General features: G+C 36.3%; 1 protein-coding gene across 8 annotated transcripts in view; it reads right to left on the reverse strand.

Moving 5' to 3' along the window:
- Mp (collagen XV/XVIII-type protein multiplexin) overlaps window positions 1-14,264 on the reverse strand; it is a 349,091-nt gene that overhangs the window by 34,045 nt on the left and 300,782 nt on the right. For 6 of the 8 annotated variants that reach the window (XM_076311584.1, XM_076311579.1, XM_076311582.1 and 3 more), the window contains exon 6: window positions 899-985. The exons of the other annotated variants lie outside the window; for them this stretch is intronic. In XM_076311584.1, the coding sequence (XP_076167699.1) occupies window positions 899-985 (87 nt within the window). The remainder of the gene's footprint in view (window positions 1-898; window positions 986-14,264) is intronic. 8 annotated transcript variants of the gene reach the window in all.

Genomic DNA, 14,264 nt, shown 5'->3' on the forward strand with positions numbered 1-14,264 from the left:
GATTCTGCGCAGCTACGTCGCGCAACCATAAAGAAGGACGTGTAGTGCGAACTGAACCACACGCGCCTGCGTTGTAACGAAATCGTGTTCTCGAGTCGACAACGTATTTCGAGACACTCTGTATATTATTTAATCTTCGGTAGGCTAATACGAGCTCAAAATTAAATAAGACGCTGTTTGCATCTAATAATCTAACAGCGAAAAATGATTCCAATACGAACGATCGTAATGAAAACACAAATACGAAAATATACCTCTCTTATTTAATTTCATTTACCAATGTACTCTTTTCAATGAAAGAGCAATACGATATCTTTTCCAAAAGAGTTTCATTCTTAGAGCGTTAAGTAGCATCGTTGCACCGCGCAGGAATCCAGTCCGTGAGATGCTGAACGATCTCGAGAGCATAAATAAATTTAATTAAATACTTCGACACGATAAGTGCAACCAGTTGTTGTCGAACGTTGTACGATCAAGCCTTGTTAAAGCGGAAGTATCAGTTTCACAAATAGTACAAAATTCAGCGACCTGCGAGTTTACATAGTTACGGTTGCTGTTTGTTAGTGCGGTTAAAAGGAAAAAAAAAAAGTTAGCCACGATTACAAGGTAACAAGCATCCGCGCGAAACATTATATTAGGCGGTTAAATTTTTGTCCATCACCGGGCCGCGTTGTTTAATCGAGCTTAAATCCCGACTCCACCGGTGACGAAAAGTTATTCTTTCGAACCGGTTCACCCACAACGTAACATCGAACTTCGTATCTCGTTAACGAACACTGGTAACTTTATATTAATCCAATCGGGTTAGTCGCGCTGCTACTTGCGGAACAAATAATTAGTCAGCGCGCAGTATTGTCAGCAAGTTTTCAGCGAAATTCAGTTTCATCTTGCAACTCACGTCTATCTTATTAATGTCAATATCCCCCGTATCGTCGATCAACTCGGAACTGAGATCGCCTGAGCCAAGGTCTTCCTCCGCATCGAACTATAAAAGAAATTTCGCGTTAGTTTGTAATTAGGATTAATTCTCTTCTCCTGAAAATCCATTATCACGAACAACACGTGATGTGCGCGCGTGTTCAGACGCAAAGTGGACGTTACATCCAAACGTGACGATGACATTTGCGTAATGTTTATTGGCGATACTAATTGGTTACCGATGCCAATGTGTGGCTTTACTTTTTATCTTCGATACTTTCGAACAATTAACCGTAGATCTTTCGATCAATGATAATCTGTTGTGTACTTTATTAGGTAATGATTTAAACGTAACGAGAATGAGATTGGACGATACGATTGTTTGAAATTTCAGTTACAAGATGCTTCAAATTTAAATAAGAAATATCATAAGAACCGGAATAGGACACTTGAATAATTAGTGCATCAGAGATCACGTTTACTAAAGTCAATATGTTCTCTCAATTTTGTTCACTTTTTTCAAAAGAGAAACGGTGGTTGCACGTCATCGGCTAACCTTTTCGTGGATTCTGACACGCACGTACGCGTTCAGTTTTCAAATTACTTTAAATATTGTAACGTGGAAACGACCACTGAAATGGTAAATACGTTCTTAATTAAACTTTTCAACGAAAGTTGCAAACTTTTGTTCCTTTCGGGCAAAACAATTCGTTCTTGAAGTAGTTAAAGACACTCGACCGGTTGGAGCAAAGTAACCGTTCTCATCTAGCAGTATTCTTAGGTTCAGGTGGAACACTGGAAGATAAATTGTGGAAAGAATTGCGAGTCGCATTGGGTCAAACGTTTTAGTCGGCCTTCGTAAGGCTCGTGACTCAGCAGAAGTTACTCGACACTGTCCACATTCCCCTTGCTCATGGTACCACATTTCCCTTAACTCGAGATCGATCTTTCAATCTACCATCTTTATAGAACTACTCCTTCGGGCGACGAGGGCGCTAAAATTCCTCAAATTTTTACAGCTGGCCTTGCAGGTTGTAAACTTAAAAGCGCCCGAATCCAATAAAGATTAGGGCGAAACGAACAAAGTGGAGTGCAATTGTAACCTTCACAATGGACCGTAAATGAAAATTCGAATTCTTAAAGTATCGATGGATACATTCGTTGACTTCGTGAATTCAGTTTCGCAGCGCAACAATTCTAGGGTACACGTTCGCGATCAAAGGAAGTTTCTTTTTCATAAAAAAATATTTCGATCTTCCCTCTTTCCGCCATAAACTTTCCCGACGCGAGTTCCAGTTCTCTGATCAAAAAAATTCTTGCAAAAGTATGATTAAGGAAAAGGGAATTAGGAGTATTGCTGTCTCCTGTTCGCCCTGCAATACAAGGTGCGTAAATATGCTCTGTAGGAATCATAGTAATTCAGGAAACCCGAGATACGAATCAGCTCGAGTTTCTTCGTAAATGTCGTGAGTTTACTCCGACCGTAATTTAGAGATAATAAACCAGGAAGTATCCATTATCGGGCTTCAATCGATCGAAACTTTGTATTTACAAGAATTTATATTCATCGGTTAAGTTTCGGTATATATGCATTTTTGAAAACGTTTAATTACGCGTAATTATCAAGGTAATCGTTTTAACAAAATGAAGTCCCACTTACACGATATAATCCTACTTAACCTTTAGTTGCTACTCGTTATTCGCGCTTTCGACTTTATTCATTGGTAAATGACTATACCCACAAATTGTCAACTCAAACGCAACGAAGTGACATTTACCGAGGTTTTATCGTATCTCTATCCAGTATATTTCATTCGTATAGGGATCTTTCTTTGTACGAGATTTCCTATTATTTTTACGTTTCGTAATTCGAAGTTACGTAAGTCTCCGCAACTATTCGAAGTTGCTGGATTTCTTAAACGAATAATCGATAAAGTGCACATTCTTCGTCGGGTCTCGAACAATCACCGCGACTCGCGAACGAACATTACGAATCGAATGTTGCATCCGCGTCTGAAATCCGACTTGTTGGAAATTTTACACCACTCTGTTAATTACATTGAAATTAATTAAACGTAATTAAATTATTTGATCAGATTTAATTTGTGGCGTTTCTAAAGGTGAGAATTTAAGCGATGCACACCCATCGGACGGATTTACGCGAGAACGAAATAGCAGGAAAGTTCCGATTGAAATTAGAAAATAATCCAATTAAACGTCCTCGCCGGTATGCGTGTTTGTGTATGTATATAATGCACTTTACATAGCATTAACGCGCCCCCCCCCCCCTGTCATCTCGCACATGTGCAGAGTAGCCATGCGAGCTTAATTAATCTCATTCCAGCGATTTCAGATCTGGCGTGAGCCCTTTTCAATTATTCAAATATTGAAGATCCAGCATCAATTCTACGCGCGTTTCGCAGAGACACTTTGAACGGTGGTTTGTTTAATCCCGTGGATTAAAATACGCTAATATCTTACAATACCGTTGCTCGAAACTCGATTGTTCGGACGCAGTTGAATGCATATTTGTCGATGTGGAACATGAAGGTAACTTTGAAATCTTTCGATTTAACTTCGCCGCCGACTTCTCTTTCGTTCTTCCATGTGTTTCTTTCGCTTCGAAGCGTGTTGTTGAACGTTACAGAAATTTAAAGGAGACTATTCTAGATAGAACTTCGCGAGGAATACAATTGGTTTTTAAATACTGTGAAATTGTTATTGAAATCGCGCGTAAAGATACCGGTGCATTGTTTATGTACTACTGAGTGTTTGCATACAAATTGCGTACAAATTTGCTTACTCTGTTCGGTGAAAATCGATTAATTTTTATGCGCGGATAATATCGGAGGTAATTATTTAACGTTGCGAGCTGTCGTATTACGACCTCCCTCGCTTTATTTACGAGAGCTGGTTTTAACTACAGGACTCGGTAAAATGGTGTGTCGCAATGGAAAACGGTTTTTGATTTCAAAGTAACAAAGTAGCAATCGTTAACGAAATAGAATATTATTGCTAACTATTTATTACTTCTACTGTCATTACTTTCCAACTGGGTACTAGTAAAATATGAATATATATACTATTTTAAAGGATATCGGAACAGTACCATTTGAATTAATCCATTGATACTATAAAAATAAGTAAAAAGCAAAGTGCTGGGGCTCTACGTTGGCTTTTTTCGATTTATCGACTTGTTTACTTTAAAGAGCTCGCGATAAATCGAAATATTTATATTCTAGAAATTTTCCAAGTTACTGATAAATACTACCACCGACTTCGTTTTATTCGGAATGGTTAGAGTTCTTCGTTCGTTACTTAAAGAGTGTATAATAATTTATTAATCCATTTTAGTTCACCTTACAAACGATCAAAAATACCACTGGTTATTTTAGACCTTGCAACGAATATTTTTTAGAACAAAGTATTTTTTTTACAGTAAAGGATATAAGTATAGAAAAATGGTGTTATAAAACCAAAGAAACTTTATTGTAAAGTAACGAAAGTATTTGTATCCAATGAGCATTGAAACATCATTATCGAAGTCAATCGTAACGAAGCAAAAAGAATTTCAGATTTTTTTAAATAAAATCTCTATCTTCGTTTCATTTACTTCAGTAACTATGTATTACATATTAGTGCGCAGCGCGCGAGAGAATTTCTACAATATGTCACAATATGTAATTAATGTCGCGCTTTAACGGTGACGTAGCATATTTCAATTTTGATTGAAACAGATTTATCTGATTTTGCATATGCAAGCTCGAGATTTCATATCTTGTATCAATTTGAGTTTCAATATCCAGGCTAATCCTAAAATTTAATCCGTACTAGAATCAATGTATCCACATTGATGTATGTATGCTGCAGGCGGGAATTTCGAGAGTTTTTATTTGTTCACCTTTTTCGAATATCGTGAATTTCAAAATTTTATAGAATACAATGGATATACCTACGATCAATTATTACTTTCGTATCACTGGGTAGATGAAACCTAAAATAACAACGTTAATACCGTTAACGTCGTATGTAATGAAATTTCATACTTAATTGCATCGGTTAATTCAATTTGCATTATATGCAAGATATTTTGCATTCGATACGATGTTCATATGTTTTTAATTACAAGTAAGTAAACACAACAACGTAATGTAACGAAAAAAAGAAACGTGTATACGTAAGAATGGTATCGAAGAAGTATTATACTATTACGTCAATAACGTGAAAAATTAAAAGTGAACGATATTTAACAATAAATCGGTAAATAGCATGAAAATGTAGCGGTATTAACGAATCGATGGACTACTAGTTTTTCACCGATCGAAAATTTGTAGCTCTCGTTTGCCGGGGCTGTTTTAAATGTTTTCGAGTTTCTCATGCGGCGATACCTCATCGATTACTACTGGCGCGACCTGCTTTTTTCGGAATTACCTCCGGATATCGAAAAATCGTACCTTTGAGTGCCGTGCTCTCGGAGGACAGGAGCACCCTCGACCCCGATCTATCACAGGGAAATCCAAAATATTCGACGACGCGTCGAGACAAAATATCACCCGCGCGATTTCGCGAACGTGGAACAAGTCAACAAGAACGCGGAAGCATTCGTCAGACAATATTTCGTCCCGAGTTACCAAGGACTTGAGATTTTTCATGCGGAAAACCCGGATTTCTCCGTTCGATATTTTCGTATCCGCGGATCTAACCATTTTTGCCAGATTTACCCTTTGTTTCGGGCGAAAGCAGCGCGAGAAACGACGTATGCTCCCGGGATAAAGAATACCAACTGGGGAACACTTTGTGAAATTCAGTTGTTTCTGAATAATTAAATTAAACTGACAATCTAGCGGATGCGTCTGCGGTGTTACCGGCCGATTTAAGGGAACAACAACGCTGTTCGATAATTAGTACGATGAGAATAATAATCGTACAGAGTAAGAGTGTATACCTAAAGAGGTGTATAAAATTGATCACGGTTCACAGGAAAGAAGAAAACCGTATTAAAATTTATATACTAGCAGTTTCTTATTCGTTTAACTCGGAGAGAGTGTTCGCGTGTTTGGTCTAATAAAAATTTCTTGCAAATTATTTCTCCCCTTCCCCTGCTCTTCGCCCCTCGCCGCTCATCGAACGGTGCGATAATTAGCGAAGGTTCGAGCCGTTGAAACACGAACGAAACATTTTGCAAAACGATTTTCACGACTTATACGTTTCACCGCGTTTGAATTTACAATCGTATTAAAAATAAATTACGATTGGTCCTCGTTGAAATTACTTTCTTTTAAATCGTATACGTTTACAACCGCCCCGAGTAACGATCATTAACGATATTTCTTAGCTCAGTTGGAGTTTATTCGATTGTTTCGTATTTTTAAAGGATCCAGTGACTCTCTAAATTCTTCCATGTTTCGTCGCACTTTCGTTACGTTTCTAGGACAACGAATCTTGGCACAAATATTTGAAACAATGCAGAGTTAACCTCTCGCGATGTAATTTGTAACGTCGCGTCGTGAACGCAATAATAATTCCCCTAAACACGTGTACTGCTGGAGTAATTTAAAGAATTTTCCTTTGTCTATTTGCCGGCACGTTAAATATTTTTATTCTATATTCCCTGGCAGCGAAAGTTCAGGATGCGAATTCATTTCTCGGTAACCGGGTCGGAAAGGAAACAGAGAGAAGAAAAAAAAAAAAGAAAAAAAAAAGAAGCGTGGAAAGAAGGTATACTGGAAAAATTTCGCTTTATTTCGTTCGCAAGGATTTGAAAAGTGGTGGAGCGCAGAGGGTGCTGAAAAGCGGGTAAAGCGCACGGAACCGTAAAATCGTGTGAAAGCTGTCGTCATAAAAGTTTAACAAACGAATCACACGTCGTATCTTTTAATTGCTGCGCGGGACGCGCCAAGAACGACGCAGCAGCGCTTTCTCAATTCAAGAGAAACTGAAGGATCACTCTTAATGAAAAGCTGCTCGCGACTTAATCGGTCCGGAACGTCTAGACATTTCCGTTCGGTTTATGCGAATTAAAATCACATGCTTCTTCCATGGATAACGATCGAACGGTTTCTAATTAAAGCCTGATCAGCGTTGGATCGATCGATCGATTGTCGCGCATAAATTTATTATTACCAAAGTATGATGTATGAATGATTAAGTTATTACGATAGCGATCGATCAAACGTGAATGATCAATAACGAGTACAATAAAAATTGTTGGAAATATATATTCGGATTAAATATACCAGACCGTGTTTAAAGCAGATACGTAGAGTTGAGACGAATGGAACACATGCGAGTAAAAGGCTATGAATTTGTACGTTTGGTAAAAAGTTGATATAATTGGTCAAAGACCGCTGGAAATAATATTGTATTCGTGTCACTTTGCGTTACATCGTTTAAAAATATAGATCATTTCATTCGTCGTGTTAAATGTTAAGAAGAATACGTTAAATGAACCACGACTTTCTGTTCTTGTTATTGTTAATAGTCATTTATCCTGCGCTTTATCCTGCTTCCAATTATTTCACAAATTCGCTCCTATCAAGAAACGATCTCCTTGGCTACTCATTAAGATTCCGGAAATTCCATTTACTTCCTCTGAATGTGAATTTCCATGAAAACGGGTTCGTCCGGGGAAAACTCCGGTTATAAAACAAAATTAATTTCACTGTGAGTTTTATTCGTGACGATTTAGAAAGAAATGTACAGAGTGAAGGGACAGTTTAAAAAAGTCCACGAAAAAGAAAATATTCAAATGAAGTAATATTCATGTTGGAGATGTATGTACATAGTATTTTTATATCATGTATTTTCTGGGTTAAAAAGTATTCTTCGAATTAAGAATAGCATGGTTTGCAAGAATAGTGTATTCAATATTTATGGCAGCCCGTATGCATAAATTTATTTAGGCGAAAAAATGAATATAATTATTGGTAAATTTATGCGTTATCGAAGCATTAGTTCGATCAAATTTTAAGACGTGTATTGATGTAATAAAATATTAAGAATTTCTTAATTTAAAGTTAGAACATATATTTGCACAATTAGTTATTTACTACCGAATTAAGGAGCTAAGAAATATCGTTATTTTACTACCGTTAAACGTTTTATAATATACGCATTTCTATTTCTGCAAAAAATTAAATTACATTAAATTTATTATCTTTATTAACGGAAAATAAAAGGAAGTGAATATCATAAAGAAAAAAAAAGGTTCACCAATCTCAGGCTTCTATTATTGTTTATCTGGTTCACGTTCATTCAAATTCGTATTTTGTGATCTATGGAGGATATCAACTTTTTATATATTTTTTTTACGTACAATCATGAAATGCTTTTCATGAAATTGTACATTCGTAGCTTAAGGTTGAACATTTTTGAAAGAAATGCTTTTTAATCTTTCTAAAATCATTTTAACTAGAATATATCGGGTTCAGTAAAAAGTGGAGAACGGAGAATAATAAAATCATTTGAAATATTATATTAAGAGGACAGAGATGGAAAACACCGTGACATGAATATGCATATGTAGCACTAATAACAGAATCGTTGATGAATGTACTTCTCGAATATTAATAATATTGATATTTGATATTACGCGAACATATATGATTCAAATATGTAACAATTTTCAATGAATGTTAAAAATTTTATAAAATTGTAATATGACGTATTTACAAGAAAAGTATGTTATTAACATTGAATTAGTAACAAACGGATAAATTCAAGCATACAAGTGTAGATTTTCCCGGTCGTTCGATAAATATAACGTTGAAAGGAGCCACAGAACGCGGTCATGTATTTTACACGCTTTAAATACGAAAGCAAACTGAAAAATCGAGTCGTTCGTCTCATCTGGTGCGACCATGGAACGCCATAATCTTCATGATACGTGGCCGCTGTGGGTTTATTCTCGATGGCGCATCGCGAATTATCACCGTTTCTCGACGCTTTCGAAAGCGCATACGCGAGCACGCCTGCCTTCAAATTCACGACCATGAGTTTCGAATAACGATAATTTCCCACCACGAGAGGAGAAGCGAGCACGAGTTTCACACTACGTCACACTACATTTGAGAACATTTTTCCCTATGTTCGATGCTTCCTCGCGTTTACTCATTATTTATAAATTTTCCGCGGATCCGTGTTACAACTTTCGTAGTACAGTTATTTACAACCGAGCTCAATTTCTTTGACCCAATTTTTTATCTTTCTCCCGAAATGCATGAAAATTTATTTATGCGTGCGAAACGAAAGTTAAATACGTTTCGTGATAAATTTCTCGAAAATTTGATTTAAAAATAATATTTCAACATTACGGTTCACACAGACTGGATGGAGTTAATCGCAAACACTAATTTTCTATGTTCTCCTATTTTTAAGTAATAAGATTAGGTCCGTTAATTACTCGCGTGTTCTTCTCTTAAGAAAAGTTGCATTTCAATCTTTCAATAATGAAAGTGAGGATAGCGTAGGTAGTCTGTACGAAAGCACCACTGAAGAAAAATTACAGTGATTTTTTCACTTAATATTTGCTCGATTGTCATAGCTGCGAACAATTTCAATAATTATGCGGCTCCCGATTGCATTTATCGGATTAAACTCTATACGAAACGAAAGCCCAATGTCTTTCTCTACTTTGGGTCAAATCGTCTTGAATAATTTCTAAATTAGAAGACTCAATTACTGAGAGGATGTAGCAGACTGAACTATGTAGCATTGCATGGTTATGACTCTGTAGTTGCAGCATTTCGAGATGGAATCCTTTACGGAAGTCGATCATTGTTGTAACGAATACTCGTTATACCAAAGAAGGAATTAAACCTGAATTAAGGGAACCTTATTAGTACCTCTTACAGTATTATTATGTTGCGAAAGATAACGTAACTCCTACGATGAATAATTTATACGAATAATATATAATAAGACAGTTATTATGCCGTTGCAGACAGTGTATAAAACATTCCAGAAGTGTACGAAAAACATTAGATTATCTAAACGAGATATTTCCTTTCTTTTGCTACAATTATTTTATTACAAACAAACAGGAGACCTAGGAATCACAATTTGTGTTTCACAACACTATTTTATGAATACGTATCGTACAATTAAAATACAATACACTCGTATACAATTTTTGTACTAACTATTCTTGGAAATATTTTTCAAGTCTTGAGTAGAGTATGAACAAAAATTTCAGCGAAAAATGGTTTTAAATTAGTCCAGTTTATCAAAATTTATGGTATTCATATTTGTTGGTTCAACGATACAGGTTATTTAAATGATTTAATTTGAACATTTTATTTAAATTATATGGATCGGTTGTCACTCGTGTAATAATTCAATATTAATACCAATAACGATTTCCATTTAAAGTAAATTTAGATCACTCGACGATTTGATAGCAATTAATTTTTAAATATAATAAATAGGTCTCCAATTAGTACATTCACTAATTGATCTGGATTTGCTAATAATCTGATGCGATCTGAATGAGCTATTGATAAGCTACGTTTCACTGATACATCATTGCCTAATGATAAGCTATGATCTATTAATGTATCATGACCCAATAATAAACTACGAATTTCTAATAAATTATGGACTAACAAATTGTGCCCCGTTAATAAGCCGCAGTAGGTCGACACGACACTTTGGTGGTTCGCACACGACTCATCGTTTATTCATAATATTAATAGCACATTTAAGTGCACCAAGTAACTACAATGCACTAAATGCAACGTGCTTTCTTGTAATAATAACTTACGCGGTATATTAATGACTCGCGACACTCTAATACTTTTTCATCCCTCGTAAGGAGATGAATCAGCCGGTTGACGAGTTCATTCGCGCTGCGGAAAGAATTGTACTTTACTGTTCCGTGGCCAACGGGTCCGCGAAGTGTCAGTCATTGACGAACGTTATTTTTTATGTACCATTGTGCCACGTGACTCGTAAAACAATACCACCGTAAAGAGTTACTACCCTGGAAAATCACTCTCGACAACAGTTCTTGCAATTTTCCATTTTTTTAATTAACCAACCATACACGTCCTGGAGAGAAACGTCAGTATTCCTCCTGCAAAAAGTTGAAAGACCAATAGCGTTCGAACTACCCCCAAATTCGTTACCGTATCCGCGGTAGGGTAGTCGCAGAAAATTTGGTAGGGGGCCACGACACACTCTATTTACGATCGTTGCGAGGAATAAAGGACAGTCTGCTGAGAACATTAGAGTCACGCACACATATCAACCGTCGAACGTTTCGAGACGCGTTTCAAAGTTACAATTTATTCAAAGTATAAAACACCATCGGAATTAAATTGGTAATCCAATATTAAATTGGTGGATTTCAGAATTGGAACTATGCGCGCCCGCAATGTTAAATTCTAAGCTTTAAAACTTCGGGAGTATTCGAGCGAAAAATTCGCGCGGTTAGCTCGAGAAAAGTAAACAGTGACTTGCAGCGATCTGGTACATTGATCAATCGGAGTGCGTTCTCAAGCCACGAATTTCTATATTCGGAAGAAAATTCATTGGTCGAACAAGATCGCTTCGGATTCTACTTTTAAGACACTTCAAGATGCTTTCTGCTTCGAAGACTGAAACAGAAAAGGTCCGTGCCTACAGATTTATACGAAGCCAATTACCAATAGGGCAACTCGCGTATTCGTTGCTGTAATCCGTACTGTTCGGCTGTTGACGGTATAATAGTTTTATGCGCACCTATCTTGCGCATCACGCGCTCAGAGGGAAAAGGCTGCTAGCGCCATTCGTGTATTTACGGTAGTGTGGACAAGTTTTTTTGCGCCGAGTGCACGTTGGGGACTATAGTGAGAAACAGTGAGAGCCAGTGATACAGTTAACACGGTCGAGCAATTCCTGGGCGTGGTGGGGTAACTCCACGCAGCTAACGAGGTATTACTGTAATTGGACAGTCCTAGTTTCGCGATTGATTTTTATCGAGCATTGGAATTATTTAATTCAATTTCAATGAACTTTCGCACAGCTTTTGTATAACATTCTTAAGAATGGTTAAGGTTATGTTCTGATAACGAGCGTTCCTGATTAACATTCGTCAAATCAGGAGATCAAGTGCAAGATACTATGTTAGAATGCAATTGGAAGAATTCGTTAGACGGAACTCTAAGAGTACGTTTACTACGATCGAAGATTCATTGTCCGGTGAACTGTTTACAAAAATAGTAAAAGTATCCAGTGTGTAAAGCTTTGAAAGCACTTAGCGTAAAGTTTCCGAATTACGCAATCTTCTCTAGTACTCTTCTCGTCTCGAGAAGAAAATATGACTCAATAAGGATTCTGAAACAAATGAAAGACGTTTTCTCGATTACGAGGGGGCCAGTTAAACGCAGAATTGATTAGGATATTCGTTCGGGGAAACAAAAAAATTTATCGGAATAATACGACGCCGAGAGACATAAAAGATTCGAGAAGTTTGTATAATGATCATCATTATTCTCTCGGAACACTTTTCTCTGCTTTTTTTTTCGTCGTCTCTCCTTTCCTCTTTACGATCTTTCCGGTCTCTTTTCTCTTTCATCTTCGAGCACGTATTTAACGCCCCATGAAATTAAAACACTCGACACCTTCGGGGAACAAGAAATGAGAACTTTGGCTCCAGCTCTTCACAACTATGACTTTCGACGGACCCTTTGTTCCGTCGTACTGGCTTTATTTTTCAAACGGTCTAGCAGCATCGATCTTCTCAATATTGGCGCAGCTTGCCAATAGTGCCAATAATTGATATTTAAACGGCGCAATCTTAATTGCTGGTTGTTTCTTAAATTCTTGTTTCTAATATCAATATTTTTTATACGGTAAATAGCCTACTTAAAAAAAAAAAATGTATATATATATATATATATATAAAATTTTATAGAAAACAAGGTATATATCTTTGTCTAAAAAAATATTATTAACCTGGGTCAGGGGTGGCGAACCAACATCGTGCAAAACAATTTGATGAAGATGCGGCTAAACTCTCTATTGAATTCATTTTACACTCAACGTTTAAGAAACAGGAAAATTTTTGAAAAAAATATCAATTAAAAATATTTTGTAATAGATCTCTAAAATGAATTGTACAAATATACATTGAATACGTTTACGCATATTTTTTCAAATAAGTCACTCACCGGATATCTACGAGTAGGTAAATTGTCCTCACATTCAGAACTTTGAAAAATTTTAAATTGTTTCACTCTTATTGCAACAGAGCAATAAATTATCAAACTTATCGTTCAACATTGCCATTGTATTTCAACAATAAAATGAAAGTTATCGCAAACAAATGACGAACAGTCTCCTCGAAAAACTGCAATCGATAAATAATTTTGTAATATCGCGTGAAACCCATAATTTTCATGCAAATTAGCAACGTGTTAATCTTTACACGTATCGAATCTCGTTACCAGGCTTAATTGCACTTCAACGTATTCTGTGGAATTTTGTTTTAATTATACGACATATATGTATGAAATAACAAGATTAAGTATCATAAGTAATTTAATTACGAGAAGCGATTCATCTCTTTGATGCAAATTCTAATCTACCTTTTTCATTGAGTATATAATCTTTCATAATAATTTGGAAAAAGTGTACATATTTTCGTAAAATATAAAAATTAATACTGTTATTCTACTTGGCACGTTCAATTTTTAAATATGCGAAAGGATAAAAAGATGTTACTTACACACAGGTCTATTATGTATTTTGAAAAATACACATACGTACGTTTGTACAACAAACGAAAAGCAGTAAACGTTATTTCCTAATAACGGTTCGGGCGTAATTATTCGGTATACATTAAAACAGGTTGGTTTATTTATTTTCGATACAAATTTTTCTGAAATGGTTCCATTTCCAAAATGAGAAACAACGTTAAATTCAAGAAAAGGATACACGTTCCTGTTCTTAATCGGACCGGAAATAAGTGTTTTTACCGAGAATTGGGGAAAATAGCTCGCAGCAAATTATCGTGGGAGCATCGTAACGTTCTGAACCGAACCGCACGAAATCTCCACCGTTAATCGCACAAAGACACAAAGAAATCGAGAATTCTCCCTGTGCATTTCGAAGCAGCAACGATTCCAGAGAAACGTGGAATTAATTCGATTAATTACGTGGTATGTGATGAATGTTCTCGAGAAAATGAGGTATGCATTTCCAATTTGCAATATTTATACCAAAGTAGTGCTAATTGTGTGCAACAACGATGCGAAAGAAAAACGGAAGGAAACCCTATGTACCGTCACAGAGGGTATATCACGTACGTGTAAGATTCGTACAGAATTTTGTGCGAGAACCAGTGGCCTGTATGTAGGTCGAATGGG

The sequence above is a fragment of the Ptiloglossa arizonensis genome, chromosome 5, assembly GCF_051014685.1.
Source record: "Ptiloglossa arizonensis isolate GNS036 chromosome 5, iyPtiAriz1_principal, whole genome shotgun sequence".
NCBI lineage: Eukaryota > Metazoa > Arthropoda > Insecta > Hymenoptera > Colletidae > Ptiloglossa > Ptiloglossa arizonensis.